The 17,813-nt window shown below is 35.7% G+C and overlaps 2 protein-coding genes across 2 annotated transcripts in view; one reads left to right on the forward strand and one right to left on the reverse strand.

Annotated features, from left to right (window-relative positions):
- Positions 1–3,714, forward strand: part of LOC130229712 (LHFPL tetraspan subfamily member 7 protein) — a 217,228-nt gene extending 213,514 nt beyond the window's left edge. The window contains exon 3 of the mRNA XM_056458654.1: positions 879–3,714. Coding sequence (XP_056314629.1) covers positions 879–1,105 — 227 coding nt within the window. The 3' untranslated portion in view covers positions 1,106–3,714. The remainder of the gene's footprint in view (positions 1–878) is intronic.
- Positions 3,715–4,539: 825 nt separating this feature from the next.
- Positions 4,540–15,120, reverse strand: LOC130228725 (spermatogenesis-associated protein 22). Its single transcript, XM_056457161.1, has 7 exons — positions 15,068–15,120; positions 13,829–13,944; positions 11,798–11,936; positions 8,581–8,908; positions 6,731–6,836; positions 6,560–6,657; positions 4,540–4,824 (listed from the first exon to the last, which is right to left on the reverse strand). Exons 1-7 carry the CDS (start codon positions 15,118–15,120, stop codon positions 4,633–4,635), a joined length of 1,032 nt encoding a protein of 343 aa, XP_056313136.1. The 3' UTR covers positions 4,540–4,632.
- Between the last annotated feature and the right edge of the window lie 2,693 nt (positions 15,121–17,813).

Raw genomic sequence — 17,813 nt, forward strand, 5'->3', positions numbered from 1 at the left:
GTGAATGTGTGTGAGATCCAGCGATCTAGGAAGTTACGATCGCTGGTGATCGTGACATAAATATACCTGACAAGATTCTTTGGTATATTAACTATTTATTAGAGCTAATGATATTTTTAGTGGGTGGCTTCTATAAACCATCTTAAAATTTATTTTTTTTCTTATTCTTTTCTTATTTATTTACTTTTTTAACTTAATTTTTAAAAACATATAATCAAATAGGAAAAAAGTTGTAATACGCTGTTATCATTTTTTATGCAAGAACCAATATATTTTCTGTATTTAATTAATTCATGCTTAAATGTCATACTTAACTGTAATGTGAAGTGGGACGCTTACAGCGGAGTTTGGATCTAAACGCAGATTTATTGATAAGAGAATGGTCAGGCAAGCAACAGTCAACACAGGAGCAAACAGATGTATACGAGCAATCCAGAGTCATGGTCAATAAGCAGGCGAATGGTCAGTACAGGCAGCACGCAAGCAACATAAACAAACAAAACAAAGCAATGGGCAAGGCAAACGCGTCATGATGTTCACTAATCAGTTTAACAAGACTCAGCAATGATGGTGTTAGAGTGAGATGTATATATGTGAGTGTAATCAGTCCATGAGAAGCTTCAGCTGTGTGAGTCTAATCAATGGGAAACGGGAACAGGTGTGAGTGTGTGGTGCATGACTGGATCTTGTAGTTCTTGAAATAGCGGATTTGTTGTCCGTTAGTGATCTGTGTGTATACCAGCGATCTGCACAGGCTGGATTGCTGGTGAACGTGACAGATACTTTCTTAAAAATAAAATTATAGTACTCTTTGACTTTTTTTTTTCCACTCGTTAAATTAATTAATTTCTTCTCTGTTTTTCTCTCTTTCTCTCTAGTGGTCATTATGGCGTCTGGTTTACTGGTTTACCCGTTCGGTCTCAACTCCAGCCTGGTGCAGTCTTTCTGCGGAGACTCCGACATCTACTACGCCGGGGACTGTCAGATAGGATGGGGCTACATGCTGGCTGTTGTGGGCGTCATGCTCACCTTATTCCTGCCCTTTTTCGCCAAGTATGCCCCCAAGGAGCATCTGTCACCCACTCCATTGCCCACACTTTTATAGAGCACTAATCCTCCTACAATATTCAGCCAGTGCCCCCGTCATAACTAAAATATGATTGGATTAAGGCACAGTCTCAGCATCATTCGCCATAGCTGGTAATGATGTCGTTAAGATGATGAGCAGAACTCGAGACCCTTCACCTCCTCTACTCTTACTTTTTTTTTCCTCTTCACAGTCAACGTGCCAGGTGAAAAACTCATTTGAAAAGGATTAAGAGGATTTTTGTCTTTCTTTCCCTTGTTTTAAAGTTATTTTAAAACTTTATCTGTTTAAATTGTCCAGGCTAAACAGCTCTAAGGACTAACGATTGAAAACAACGTCAAATGGGGCAAATTAAGATATCTGACATTTCATTTGCAAGGATCAAAACCAAAAAGAGCAAATTAAATGAAATTGAGGAATAATTTCCCTAAACTTTTTTTAATGAAGACTTGACACGGCATGCACTGAATTAAAAAAAGAACAAAAAACAAATGTAGTCCCTTTTTAGATGGACGTTTTTGTGGACTTCTACGCAAATGGATCCACGTTTCATCATGAGAAACTTAAACTCCATGAATCTGACAACTGGAGGACAATTTTCACTTCATACAGTTTCTAGCACCTGATATAGTACTTATTCAAGGACCAACACTGTGGCTTAAGTAAACTGACCTTTTTTATTCTATTGGCAGGCTTCTGTCTGTATTTTCTTCAATTTGTTTCATATATAACCCTGCGAGAGGCATAGAGGAACTGTATTAATTACATGGACAAGGCCGTTGCTTCAAACTCCCATGGATGGATCGCAAGCATTGACCTTTCTCCAAAAAAAAAAAAAAGAAAATAATGTGAAGCTATCCTACACATAAAACTTTGTTTTCCCAAACTGAGTGAAAAAGAAATGCTCCAAAGCCTCTTTTCTCTGTCTTTACAGTAACACCTACTAGTATTGAATTATTCAGGATTGTTATTCAGGCTATTCTGAATTAAAGTTGAGCTTGGTTACATACACACACACACACACACCAACTATCCCAGCAGACACACAACGCCATAAGGTGTTAATATTAGGTTAGATTTAGCTCGTGATGTCAGGTGACCAAAATTCAATATCTAACCAGCGTCTAAGGGCAAGGTAATTTTGACGTCTAATAACGGTGTGAAATGACCTTGATTTTAGGTTGTTGAAAAGTGACCAAAATCCAAGGTCCTATTGACGTCAAATACTGACATTTATTTGTCAGGTATGACAACCAAAATCCAATGTCTGATAGACGTCATAGTCGTAACATCCACACGGCGTCAAGCTGTGACGTCATTAGATGTTGATATTTGAGTGATTTTAGGTTGTGTTGAAAAGTGACCAAAATCCAACGTCGAGCCAACATCTTACACCAACGTCATATTGACGTCAAATACTGACATTTATTCATCAGGTATGGCAACCAAAATCCAACGTCTGATAGACGTCATAGTGGTAACATCCACACAACGCCAAGCTGTAACATCATTAGACGTTGATATTTGGTTGATTTTAGGTTGGACATCTATGTCAACCTGACATTAGGTTCTGACGTCAACCCAATTTTAATTTCCAAAAAAATGCAACGTTCCACCACGGGGTACACCGTCAATCTGACATCATGTTAACGTTCTGTGCCTGCTGGGATGTTTTGGAAAATACCAACTTCTAACCAACATGTGCCTTCTGACCATTGCTAAGACTTAAGTACCTTTCATCAGGTAATCTACTTGTGAAATATTTTGTAAACGCTTTCTTGTTATGCTATAATTTCAGTATGTCTTCATCTTTCATGGTGATTCCTTTTCGCAGGAAGTCTTTAATAACGGAGTTTGTTTTGTTTTTGAAGGGTTTGCAAAAACGAATGAAACAATAAAAGCTAAATTAGCAAGTCAGTGAACAACTAATTTATTCCTGATTTGTGATGACAGATTTATGAATTACTTTGAGAGATTTAGCTGTAAAGATCAAATCAAGCTAATGTGCCAATGCATTTAATCTTGGCACTGCAATACGGTGAAGCTAAAGCTTCTACTTGGATCATTCCATATTGCACTTGGCTCACTTTTGCTGTTGTGTTGATTTATTTGTGTGTTATGTATTCAGACCTGCTCAAAATATTGGCACTAAACTGCCCTCAGTATATTAACCTTCAACTTCTATAATCATATCGACGAGCGTACAGCAAAAAATGAAGAAAAGAAAACACAACCCTCAGACATGTGTACATTTAACTGTTAGGGGTAAGCTGTAGCTCACAGGACAGAGCACAACTTTTAAACTGGCATCAGATGTCAATCATGGCAGGCCCTTTAAATGACGTCCTCTGACTGCCTTGATGCGAAGGCAACTTGCATTCTTGAGTTGAGTTTATGATCATGTTTGTGAAGTCTGACCACTGGTAGATCTTAGATCTTGTAGATTAGTGCTGTGGGTTTCCCACTGTGATGTTTTGGTTGTAAATAATACTGTAACATGGCATCCTGATGGTTTTGAAAGATATATTTTGAGATGTTACCTCATCATTGTGTTTGCTTAACCTTTGAAATCCTTAATGAATTGCTGTTATGTGTTTCTTCTTTGTAATAAATAATTTCATAAACATAAAAAATTGACATCTTTTGAATTGAAAAACCAATAAAGCTTTTTTTTCCCAAGTTGGAAATTGAACACAAATTTGTTTTAATGCACTTATTAATGATATACATGCTTATAAATTAGAACTGAATCAAATAAAATGAGTGCTGGGCATCACATTCAAAATAAAAGTTTTTTTGACAATATATGTGTGTTTATATTTATTATGTATATATAAAAACACACACGCATGCATATATTTGACACACACATATATATATATATATATATATATATATATATATATATATATATATATATATATATATATACATATATACATACATACATACATACATATATACATACATATATATACATACATATATATATATATATATATATATATATATATATATATATATATATATATAATGATACAAATTTAATATTTATGTACAAATAAATCTATGTAGCAAAATTGTTTTGTAAAGCTTTGTTACTATTAACTCACATGAGTATCTTATACATAATAAATATATATATATATATATATATATATATATATATATATATATATATAAACACACACATATTATGTCAAAACAAACTTTTATTTTAGATGTGCTTAATTGCAATTAATTATTGCCCAGCGCACAAAAAAAAATTGCATGTGTATATATATAAAATATATAAATATAAGAACACAACAATACAACTCAAATGCAACATCTGCATGTACACAGCAACTAAAATGGATTTAATTAATCTAAACGACATATTTTATTTGCATCTATATATTGCGAATGCATCTAAACTGTAACTGGCATTCATTCATTGTTGGTTCATCTCTAAACTAGATCACAACTAAAACAAAACCAAGCCCCACTTCCATAAAAGTCTGTGTTGATTTAATGTTTCGACTGTTCTACCTCCTGGATGCACATCAGATTTCACTCAGAGTCAGCAGCACATTCCTCAACTCTGCGTCTGACGCTCTCACAGCCTCCTGGGCATTTTTTTGCTCTGACAGTGAAGCAGCTCGCACGGACACACACTTCATTATGTCTTTATCCCTGTCGTAGTTTCCAACGCAGCGATGCACCTGACCTCTGATCAGTCTGGGCAGTGTCTGGTCCTAAGGAATAACATAAATATAAAACAGCATGATTATTTCTCTAGAAAAATATAATGTAAAGTATTTTAACCCTTATGTTATGTTGGGGATGTTTTCATCCACTCTGGGGTGATTGAGTCTTAATTTGGCCAGAACTTTCTGTTTCAGCAAATGGAACGATTTTTGGTGAAAAATATTATCTTGACACACATTTTGGGAAAAATGCTTTTAAATTAAAAAAAAAAAAAAATCAACAGCACACTGGACAAATTTACTACACTTTCATAATATTGGAGGCTGTTTTTGCTGTATTGACTTCCATTATAATAACATTTTTTGATTGCAAAGCTATGACACTAAATAATGGGGTATATGCACACTGACTTAATTTCAGTCAGCCAGCCCCAGGGCTTCTGGTTAATTGTCATCCCATACAAATTCACTGTGTTTAAGATCTGATTACTTAAAAAATACAGTGATTTTTCACTGCCTGGCTGAGATACGATATGTGGGTATTAGACCAAGCAAGAAGCACTAAATTATGTTACATTTTTCCATGCCATGTCTGGAAAATATGGAAATTAATTTTACTCCTGTATTTTTAATGGAGTTTTTGCGCTAGCCTGCTGCTAATGACGATGTCTGCGTTTAAATGGTCTTTCGTCTCTTTTTATGCTTTAACAACCAAATGAATGCTTAAGTCTATTTAACTGATTATATTTGAATTACATTATAACATTGATGCTATGAAAGGAACTTTATGAAATTGAAAATAGTCACATAAAGCTTTCACCGGAAGTTCATCATTTGCTGAAAAACACTAGCTGTGCATATAGTCTATTTAAGCTTTCTTGACTGTTGGTGGTTTTCCCTGTTGGCAAGAGGTACAATTTTTTACTGTTGATCATAAATATACACTTCTATTTATATGTCTAGGCTAAGTAAGACTTTTACATTCAAAAGAGCTCTTTTATATAAACCAAAGCTACATTTTATTTGTTACTTTTTTATGTAATTTACCTTGATTAAATCAAAATAAATTAGTAAATCAAAACCTGCATTTATTTCACTATACATTTTCTATCCGCAGTGTCACATGATCCTTTAGAAATCATTCTAATACACTAATTTGATCTTTGAGTACAATTTCAATCATGTTAAATCTGTTTAAAAAGCTGTTTTATATTTGTACTGAAACATTTATGCATGTTTTGATGAATAGGAAGTTTTAAAAAAATAATATATACATTTTTGAACACTATACAATTCTTTAGTTACATTTAGTCACTTTTATTTCTTGCTTGATGAAAAATAAAACTATTATTTTTTCAGTAAAAAGTGAAAATGACCCCAAATTTTGGAACAGTAATGTTTTTTGCAGAATGTTTTTAAAATGCAAAAGGCAGTTCAGTGGTTAGCACTGTTGCATCACAGCAGGAAGGTCACTGGTTCGAGTTCCGGATGGGCCAGTTGGCATTTCTGTGTGGAGTTTGCATGTATAGGTGAATTGAATAAACTAAATTAGCCTTAGCGTATGATTGCATGTGTGAATGCAAGTGTATAAGTGTTTCCCACTGCTGGGTTGTGGCTGGAAGGGCATCCGCTGTGTAAAACATATGCTGGAATCGTTGGCGGTTCATTCTGCTGTGGTGACCCCTGATAAGTAAGGGACTAAGCCGAATGAAAATTAATAAATGAATGAATAAAATGCAGAATAGTAGATCCACCACAGGAGGACTAACATTCCCAGACTCACGTTTTCATAGTAAAGACACTGGACCACATGTTTATCGTCCCTCATGAGGAATTTCTTTGCGCCGTGTTCTCCAACTGTAACTGCTGAGTCCAGAGTAGCTGTAAAGAGAGTCAGGACTTTTTAGATACAGATTCAGATCAATAAGAACCACGTGTGTGATAGTGTCCTCACCAAAGATCTCGAATAGCATAGGTACCCGGTTCTTGTACTGGCTCCAGTGCTTCATGCCTTCAATTACAGCAGTAATAACACGCATCGATGTCTCACGACTGGGCTTCTGCGCAGCACATGAGAAAATAAATCAGAAATGTTAAAACAACATTTTATTCTGTCATAAAAAACATCTCTGAAAAAAAAAGCAGTGTACACAAAGATGTGATATGAAAGAAAACATGCAAACAAACAAACATTTCAACAATTTCTTCCAAACAAATAAATATAATGGAAGTACAGTAGATGGTGGGCTTTAGAAAGGATAAATAGAGATCAAAATGTGGAAGATGAGATCTGTTTTACTGATGTATTACTATTTTTACATGCCAAATTAAGTCAATACTTTTTTTCAGATGTATTTCTGGTTAAATGCTCAAAAATAAGATATGTTAACACAGGATCAAAAATATTTTGCACTTTTTATTCTACAACAAAATACATTCTGAAAAAGACTGTCGCAAACGAACTGCTAAATAGGACGACAGACATTGTCAGGGAAATTAAACTTCATCATGCTGAACAGGTGAACTCATCTAATCCACTTTTACAGCCTCATTGTGTTAATAACTATTTCAACTTAATCTTCCGTAGAAAATGTTTTTCAAATAAAGATTGGCAGAGATGTTGGAAGTTTAACTCTTGTGCATCTTTTTATATTTTTGCTTTTTGTCTTTTTTGGCTGCTTTAATGTAAAGCATCATAAATTTAGGCAATTAATTTCCTTTCACAAATCGTTTTACGCTAGGTACAAAATAGTTACACTAAGGACCTTCTGGACAGAAAAAGGCCCCCTGTAAACCCACTAAAACTGCAGCATTTTATCCCAGTGTTATTTAAGCTCCAGACTTTTGGCATATGAAGCAAATCTTGAATTTTTCCTGTTTTGTATACATATCAAGAGAAATTTGTGTGTGTGAGTGTAGTCTTTTTTTTTTATGTGATGCTGCATAAAACTTATTATTAGACCAAAAGAAATTTGCTTTTAATCCCCAATTTATTCAAGTTTATAGTAATAAGTTTTTTTTTCATAAAAAACAACAACAGTGGCATTATGTAAACAGACTGTAATTTAACTCCCTTAGCATGATTGAATATTCAGTACTTAAAAAATAAATAAAGTGAATAAATGAAAGTCAGTGAAAGTGCAAACAAATATATATTAAACATTTATGATGTATTTTTGTAGCTATTTGTAGGTTTTTGTTGACAGTGATAGAGCTAACTTGTGGTGTGCAGGTGATCGTATGTAAATTGTGAAGATTTTCTTGTTAGGAAACATACATATCAGAAATCATAAATCTAGAAAATGCTTCTTGATTTAGGTATTTTTAGACATTTGGACTAGTAACAAGGCAAAAAACAAAAAAACGTAACAAAAATGTTTTTTTCAGTGCATGGTATAACTTTTTACCTTGCACATTTTTACCACTATCTTCAAAGCTACTATAAAATGGATTAACTTTACCAGTGTGAATTAATATTTTCTAAAAAAAAGACACCATATGTTTTCAATATCGACTGTTGCAGCGTGCAAAAGCTTAAATTTACGGCAGCAATTTACTTTCATATACCAATTTACACTAGGTACAAAAAAAGTTACACTCAGGACAAAAAATGCGCCCTTGAAACCCATTAAAACTGCAGAATTTGTCTTAGTGTTAAAAAAGTTTGGCCTATAAAGCAAATAATTGCACTTTTCCTGTTTTTTGACATCATATGCTGTCATATGTTGATGTTGCAGTGTGCAAAACATACTGAGCATCCTTAAAGTCTAGTGAGACTTTTAGCCCAAACAAAGTAACACACACCTGCTGCTTTGGTGTGGTTTGAACAACTGAGGTGTCAATTTTTTCTTTTGGCCACATTCCACTGGTGGATGGTCCAACAGGTCTGAAGTTCCACGTGCCGCTGTGATTCAGAGGGCCCTGAGTGTTTCCTGCTGCTGATGAACACTGCTGGGGACGGTACGGCATTCTGAAGGCATTTGTCGGCCTGTTAAATGACTGCTGATTCTGGATGCCACTGGACCAACTGGGCTGGCCGAACGAGGCTGAGCTACTGCTTGGAAAGCCACCATGAATCTGATTTGCCATTGAATCCTGTCTTACTGGAGGCCTTTGTTGCCCTACTTGTGGCCTGAAGGTAAAATAGTGACAATTAATAAATATAATGTCATAATATTTGAAGGATAACTTGAAGCCAGACTAAAGGCCTTTGCAGACTGAAGTCGGAATTTTCATATGCATTTTTTCAAATTCATATGCAAAAAAATTGTCTCGTAAACAAACCTTGCACACTGAGTCTGATGCGTATTAATCAATCTATTACGAAAAAATGCAAAACATTTTAAGCAGTGACACTTTGTTCTGCTCTCTTCTCTAAAGTAGAAAAAGAAAGAGGAATAGGCTACGTATTGTGCTCATCCAATACTGCATAGAGAGGAAGAAGAGTTCAGCTCATGAGAGCTGCACTGGATTATCCCGAAATGCAAAGTTTATTTCAGAAAATCAGTGGAATTTTGATACATTGCTTGTGATACTTTACACATTCACATACTTAAACAAATCCTGAACAGAAACTGACAGTGGGCTACTATAGACATTATAATAAATGGTGGCCGCATTGACGTGTCGAAGCAACGAACCGAAAGTGGACCATGCTTTCTATTATGATGTCTATGAGCAGTACATCAAATGTATAGACACGAATACACCAAACAGCAGGAGGGCAGAGGTGCATCAGTCACTGAATCTAGGGGTTTTCAACGGTCCGCCACATTCTGTCTTTATTTTGTGCACTGTGTTTGTCATAAAGTTATCTGTAACTCAAATGATAACATTCTGTATTTAGTATGGTGGCTCTGAACTGTCAAAACACCTCTCAAAGCTCTTTTTTCCGATGTGAAAAGTGGAGAAAAAAAAACGAACCTGGTTCGAATTTTTTTTTATGGCGTACGAAAGTTTTGGAGGCAGTGTGCCCAAAGGATTCACACAATGTGAGGTCGAACATACTTTTTTAACGTGCGAAATTTACGGACGAAAGTTTTGGATTCAGTTTGCAATAACCTTTACACTTCAACAGTATTGCTGATGTTCAGCCCAGATTATCTAGTAATGATGGGTGTTTACTAATCAAATTTTAAACCTCCCAATCTTTACATCAAGGCTGCCCTGATCATATTAACCATGTTTGATATACAGTATAGCAGGGGTGTCAAAGTCAATTCCTGGAGGGCCGGAGCCCTGCAGAGTTTAGTTCCAGCCCTGCTTCAACACACTTATCTGTAGGTATCAAACAAGCCTAAAGAACTCAATTAGTTTGATTAGGTTTGTTTAATTAGGGTTGGAACTAAACTGTGCAGAGCTCCAGCCCTCCAGGAACTGGTTTTGACACCTGTGCAGTATAGGAATATCAATGAAAATTGGACTGCAAAGATGGAGGAATGCTTATGAAAGATTGGAAACAATGCATCATCACAGTTTTGAATGCACCAGGTCACTGTAGAAACCTATTAGAGCACTATTTTTCAAATATAAAGTTGTAAATGTAATTTTAATATTATCTTGTAAATTGTAATTTGTCACAATTTTGGTGTGTGCTGGAGATTAAAAGAAGAAAATAGGTTTGATAATCAGTTTAAAAAACTCCTGTAGTGCTGGCCTGGCTTAAATGTTCAAAAGCTTTATTTTTTCATTGTTAACTACTGTAGTTGCAGTGTTACTGTGCAGATGTAGCCTTCGGATCGCTGGATAGGACTCCCTGTCATTCAATCAAACTACATATACCATCATGCCCTGCAGTTGCACACCGGTTTCAGTTCACCTCCTGATTACACACTTACAGCTGATGCTCCTAATGACTGATTACATGAACTATATATACACCACTCACTCACACATCCAGTGCTGAGTCTTGCAACATAGGCTCATTCTGAAAACATAGCTATATACATTTCTGGAGATCACGAATTATGTAGCCAGAGCGACGTATGGCTGCATTTCATCTTTAAAACGAATGCTATGGGGCAGTATAATGCCGTTCCTTTCCTTGCTTACCAGCTGACCGCTTACCTCGATATGGATGGCTTTTTTACTGTTACCAGTTTGTCCGGTATCTCGACATGTACGTTGGTGCGCAGGACGACGCAGAGTGGAGTTGACCACAACAACGGGATTTGAGTCCGGTGAAGAATGGTTTCAGAAAGCAGGTAAGACATAAACAAATGTAAAAAAGGGCTTTTCTTTTTCTGGATTGCTTTTGAAAACACTGAGGTTGGGGGACGAGGGTGAGCAGGTCAATCTGTGCTTTTTTTTTTTTTTTTTAACTATTAGTTGGATTTAGGGAAGGGGGAGAGTGGTAGGATCGGTCAGTTGGTCAGTCTGTCAGTCGGCAGCTGCCTCTAGTGGATTAACGCAATAACAGTAGGCGTGAATGGCACTCGCAAGAGAAATTTGAGGCCTGAAAAACCGTACACAGCGGCCTCTGGTGGTTTCGCGAAAACAAAAAATGCAAAAAACCTTAGCTTCTTGGACTTATTTTGCTCTCCAGAAATGTATATAGGGGTATATAACCAGAATGATTGGTGGTTGGTGCAGAATGGTGCTTTTAGATCCATTGTTTGTTTATACTGTTTATGAGTGTTTACCGCCTGCCTAGACCCTTTCGCCTTTTCCACTGTTTACTCTTTGGCTTATCTGTAGGATTCTGTCTGCTCCTGTATGGAACCTTGCCTGCCAAACAACTGAATAAAGATGCATTTGGATCTAACCCCTGTCGTCCACAAGTCCATCATTACACTTACTAAAGGTTACTTAAATATATACTTTTTCTTAACTGAAATATCATTGAAATTATTAGCATTTTATTCTACTGTGTCAATCCAGTGCAGTCTTATTTTTACTGTTTTAAAATAAGAGATATAACACCTTTCTGTGTTTTTGCAGAAATAAACAGATTTGGACAAAGCAGCTTTGAGAACTTTGTGTTATGTAGACATTATTTGCTAGCAGAGCATCATTTACTTACCAGGCATAGGCTGGTTTCCTGGGGTGGGGTAAAGGTGTGTATCCTCGTCCTGCCATACCAGGTGAAGGAGTATATCTCCCACCTGCTTGCTGTGATGAAAGATTGGCTTGCTGGTTCCATTGACTACTCTGACCAAAAACTAAAAAGGGACTTTTGGTTATATTTCAGAAGACATGATCAGTAAAAAAAAAAAAAAACTCTTGTGAGGAATGACATGTTATGCTTTGTTTGCATATGTATAAATTGGGCACTAAAAAAAGAATATATGACCTGTATATTAATAATGACTAGGGTTGTGCAATATAATGATATACACTCACCGGCCACTTTATAAGGTGGTTATTCACCTTTCCAACTGCTTGTTAACGCAAATTTCCTATTAGCCAATCACATGGCAGCAACTCAATGCATTTAGGCATGTAGACAGGATCAAGATGATCTGCTGCAGTTTAAACCAAGCATCAGAATGGAGAAGAAAGGCGATTTTATGGGACTTTGAAAGTGGCATGACTGCTGATCCCAGGATTTTCACACACAACCATCTCTACTGTTTACAGAGAATGAAATGAAAAAGAGAAAATATTCAGTGAGCGGCAGTTCTGTGAGTGCAAATGTCTTGTTGATTCCAGAGGTCAGAGGAGAATGGCCAGACTGGTTCGAGCTAATAGAAAGGCAACAGTAACTCAAATAACACCCGAGGTATGCAGAAGAGCATCTCTGAACTCCCAACACGTCCAACCTTGAAGCGGATGGGCAACAGCAGTAGAAGACCACACCGGGTGTCACTCTTGTCAGCTAAGAACAGGAAACTGAGGCTACAATTCGCAAAGGCTCAACAAAAGTGGACAATAGGAGACTGGAAAAATGTTGCCTGGTCTGATGAGTCTTGATTTCTGCTGCGACATTCGGATGTGGGGGATATATTCTTGCCATATTTTGGACCCATTAGTACCAATTGAGCATCGTTTCAATGCCACAGCCTACCTGAGTATTGTTGCTGACCATGTCTATCCCTTTATGACCACAGTGTATCCATTGTATGATGGCTACTTCCAGCAGGATAACGCGTCATGTCATAAAGTGTGAATCATCTCAGACTGGTTTCTTGAACATGACAATGAGTTCACTGTACTCAAATGGCCTCCAGTCACCATATCTCAATCCAACAGAGCACTTTTCGGATGTGGTGGAATGGTATATTCGCATCATGGCTGTGAAGCCGACAAATCTGCAGCAACTGCGTGATGCTATCATGTCAATATGGACCAAATTCTCTGAGGAATATTTCCAGTACCTTGTGCAATCTATGCCATAAAGAATTAAGGCAGTTCCGAAGGCAAAAGGGGGTCCAACCTGGAACTAGTAAGGTGTACCTAATAAAGTGGCTGATGAGTGTATATTATATAGATGTAATAAAACTTTTTAGCTTTATATTATGCTCTATTATTTATTTTATGATGTTGCCAAAAAAATTGTTTATGGAAATATTTTTCAAATTTCGATGACCGCAATCTTACGCACCGCTAGGCACAAACATGACTAACATCAAAGTGAGAAAGTTGCAAGCTTAGCATTAACTGATTGTATTTACAGCTACAACTATTAACTGATTGTATTTACATAAAAGGTGCAATATTGTGATGTATGCTGTTATCAATTTGATTTGTGATTATGTATATCGAGATAGGAAAGTTTTGTTATATCGACCAGCCCTAGAATTGTGTGTATTGTTGCATGTACTGTAAAATGTTAACGTCTGAAGGTCCCAATTAAGTCAATCCAGTTTACTTAAAAGCTAAATTAATCTAGATGCTATTACATTATGCACAAATGAAAAAAATATGGAGTAGCATAATAATCAAATTGGAAAGTGAATAGGAAAGACATAAAAAGTTCATTTAGACATGAAGCTTATTTATTCAGCATCAGATATGAGACTGACGCTGTAGAAACACTAACTAAAAAGAGCAGAGGAGGAGGAGGAAGATGAGGATTTTGTGTCTTTGTAGTGGTTAGTGGTGAAGAGCTCACTCTCAGAGGGATTAGACGTGAAAGGCAGCCTGCTCCTCTTCCTTTGATTAAACAGAGGCACGGAGAGGCAGCCTGCAGAAAGACAAAACTCTGCTTTGATTTCAGGCTCCAGCAACCTGAATTACACTTTAACTGCATATTAGCACAGATAAGCAGTTTATTCAATTATTTTGACTGATTAGGCAAATTTAAATAAGCGAACGCTCTGAAAAAAGGAGGTCCCACTTTATATTAGGTGGCCTTAACTACTATGTACTTGCATCAGAAAATAACTTACTGTGTTTATAATGTATTGCAGAACACTTCTTGTGCTCTTGAATTGGGAAATGGGTAGGGTTATGGACAGGCTTGGTTGAATGGGTTGGATAAGTGTGGGTTAAGATGTAAAGGATGGTAAACAGTGTCATTACCCATGTAATTACAGAAATTAATTACAGATACAAAAATATGCAGGTATTTAGTCAACCATAAGTACAATGGAAAAACATATTTGCACAATAAGTATATTGTAAAAATTATGAATTTCAGTACAAGTACATATTAGTTAAGACCACCTAATATAAAGAAGGACCAATTTATATCTATATAAATATAAATTATTTTTATGAGCAAGAATGATTTTTTGCTAATGGCTGTCATATATTTTTCCAAACCTTGATAGACAGAAAGACACCCACTAAAATGTCATTCATTAAAAACAATAGCTTATATCTTAACTACAGATGCTCCGATTAGGATTTTTACAGCTGATACAGAGTATCGATTTCTTGTCATGGTGATTGACCGATACCGAGTACCGATTCTGATGCTTCAAGCTTTATGTAAATTTTCCATTGCATGAAGCACATTTTCCCTGTATGATATTTAAGTGGAGATCTCTCCTTACCTAAGATAATAAACTAAGGATGCTGCATATAATCATATACATTATTATTACTACATATAATCTTAAACATGTCTCTTATAACTATTTAGTGTGGACAGAAACATCTTTACAGACAATAATAAATAATATGTGGGAGACTCCCAGAGCTTCCGGGAGAGGTCATTTAGTTGGACACAAGATGGGGCTAATTGCTCACCAGCTCAAAACACTGGATATACAATGGCTGCAACAAAGAGACCATCACTCATGCGAGTCAACCCAATAAACTGTATAAACAGAGGTTGCACCACATCTGTATCTATTTTAGCTGCTGTGAAGCATGTGCAGTGATTGCGCCCCCATGCATCATTTACCTCGTCACATGTTGCAGCACTGCTATCAGTATAACCCAGGTGCACACATGCATCTTCCTCTGCTTATAAACTCATTAACAAACACTAGCAATCGGTTTATGAGATCAGCCAGATTGGTATGTATCGATCGAGTCATTAAATGTGATTATGAGTCGATACCGATCTCCGGCCGATCGATCGGAGCATCCCTAATCCTAACAATTTTTACCAGGCAAATTTAGACCAAGATTCATTTCATGACATAATAAAAGGAAAAATTTTACAGGATCACAGTGCAACCAAAAAAAAATGCTAATTGTCTTTTTTTAAAATATTTTTCATAGTTTGCCACTATCCATCAAACTTTAAGGTTTTATCAATTTGTCTGCTAGACATTTTAATAATTTAAAATATAATGAAAATTATCATGAGCACTTATTCTTTTATATATATGAAATACAGCATCCGACATGACAAAAATACTAATTTATTGTAAATACTATAGTGTTTGTAGATTTTAATATACTGTGTATAATTTAGTATTAAAATCGTGAAGTTTAAACTAATAAATATCGTAGTATACTTTAGTTTTTACTCCAGTAAACTGTGATATGTTTAATATACACAATATAGCTGCAGAGTACTTAGCACAGTATTTGTTTATTATATACTCTATAAAAGGGGTGCCTAAACATTTTTGTATGAAGGGCCAAAAACCAAATATCACTGAGAGCCGTGGGCCAAAGATAAATATACCAAACTATTTTAGATAGAGGTTCCCATGGTTAATTTCCTCATTTATTTCCTAATATTTAAAAATAAGTGGAAAACATTGCTTAGAATCGTTTTGCAGTATAATGCAGTATAACTTTTTAATTATAACTTATTGCAATAAAAACATAAACAATCCCATTTATAACACAGTGGAATTGAATGCAGAATACACTATACAAATAAAGGTGAATTGAATTGAATAGTCAAGCAGAATCTGCCTTTGCCTTGATTTGCTCACCAACGTTTCTGCATTGTCCACTATTAATAGGGTGACAGTATGCACATTTTAAATTAAACTACAGCACTTAAATTGAAATATTTAATTACAGATAGCGTTTTCAAAGCTTAACAATAAAACAAACAATTAAAAGGTTACATCAAATTTGAAATGACAAAACCTAGACCATCGCCATCATTCTCCCTCTCTTCTCAGATGGGATGGCTGGCGAAATCAAAGGATGCCATGGGCCAACTTTGGCCCGAGGGCCCAAGTTTGAGCATCTCTGCTATATACTACTATACTATAGTTGTTGTATTACAAATTACCACAACAAATTAATTCAATTACTTTACTATAGCATAGTATTTACTACAAATTATTCTAGTTTTTTTATGTGGGATGAGTAAGTTGTTTAATTTCTACAAAACAAAGAATATCACTGTAGCCCACATCTAAAACAGACAGCGAAGTTGAATATTTGTTTGACCCTTAACGTTAGATAATAACTTAGAAGACAAAATAACCATAATCCTGCGGTGTGTTGTGTAATTCTAATAAAGTTATAGCCCTTTAAATTAGACAATTCCTACCTGTGTTTGGTTTCTGATTTTCATTCCTCCACATACTGTCGAATCACTCCTCACACTGGCTGAAAGATGTACAAGTGAAAATATTACCATTAGTTAAAATCTCTCATAGGTGTATACGTTAACACTTACCAGCTAAATATATGGATCTGGATTCTCATGAAATTTTACAATTCAGTGTTTACTGCGTCGACTAAACGATAATTTACGTTTTTTACGCCGTATTTGTGTTCTTACTTTCTCCGCTTAGCTCAAAAATATGTTTTAGACAGTATTTTATATAATACTTTGGCTGTTAACGCTACTTTATGTTAGCTAACGTTAAATTAATTCTGCTAACGTTAACGTCAATCACGTAACGTTAGTAGTTACCTGGTAAATACACGTCGTTTAATCAAATTGTGCTTACCAGCAAAAAATTGCGTCAATAAAGTTCAAAAGACGTGAATTTGACCCTCAGTTATTTCTTAAGTAAAGTAAAATATTATGTGTGTTGCGACAAAATCGTGTTGACACGACTTCGCGCGCACGACTGAACTCCTCATCCCCGCGAATCCTGCATTGGAACAGGCCGAGGCGGGTTGTTGCTAGAAGGGATACAACTGCGGAAGTTAACGAGAATTATTTATATTATTTATTTAAATACCCATTAGTTGTATTTTATTAACGTCTACCGCTACCCAACCATAGACCTAGCCATCACGGGTAATGTAAAAACATATAGTATTAATTTATAAATGTATTACAAACTATTTTATTAATGCCTACCTCCATCCCCACCCTACACCTACCTCTCACAGTAATGAAAAAACATTAATTATTGTTGTACAGTGTCACAAAAATGTGTTGTATTGAAGTGAGTATCCGCAGTTGAATTCCATCAAGACTTTCTATCACCAATCAAAGTTACAGCCACTTGATAACGAACGAGTGAAAAATCAAACAGGTATCTTTGAATCCATGGCATATTTAAACGGATTTTCATTTTAAGATTGCAAGTTTGTGTTTGCGAGGGAAAATAATAATAATAGCACTTCCCAGCAGGTGAATGTAATAGCCAGAAAGAGCAAAAATCTGAAAAGGTTCAGTGAGCCAAAAATATGGAAATTCAAACATGACGATCAAGTTTAGAATATAGACCTACAGTAGTCTACATAGCCTACTTTTAATTAAACTATTTGTGTAG

Source organism: Danio aesculapii, chromosome 5 (assembly GCF_903798145.1).
Source record: "Danio aesculapii chromosome 5, fDanAes4.1, whole genome shotgun sequence".
In the NCBI taxonomy this organism is placed as follows: Eukaryota; Metazoa; Chordata; class Actinopteri; order Cypriniformes; family Danionidae; genus Danio; species Danio aesculapii.

Excerpts from the sequence above, each read along its gene's own strand:
- LOC130228725 (XM_056457161.1), bottom strand. The coding sequence starts at position 15,120 with ATGCATGTGTGCACCTGGGTTATACTGATAGCAGTGCTGCAACATGTG. Across the intron at positions 13,945-15,067 it reads GTGCTGCAACATGTGACGAG|GTTGCTGGAGCCTGAAATCA; the intron begins GTAAATGATGCA and ends AGTGTAATTCAG. Across the intron at positions 6,658-6,730 it reads TATGCTATTCGAGATCTTTG|CTACTCTGGACTCAGCAGTT; the intron begins GTGAGGACACTA and ends CTCTCTTTACAG.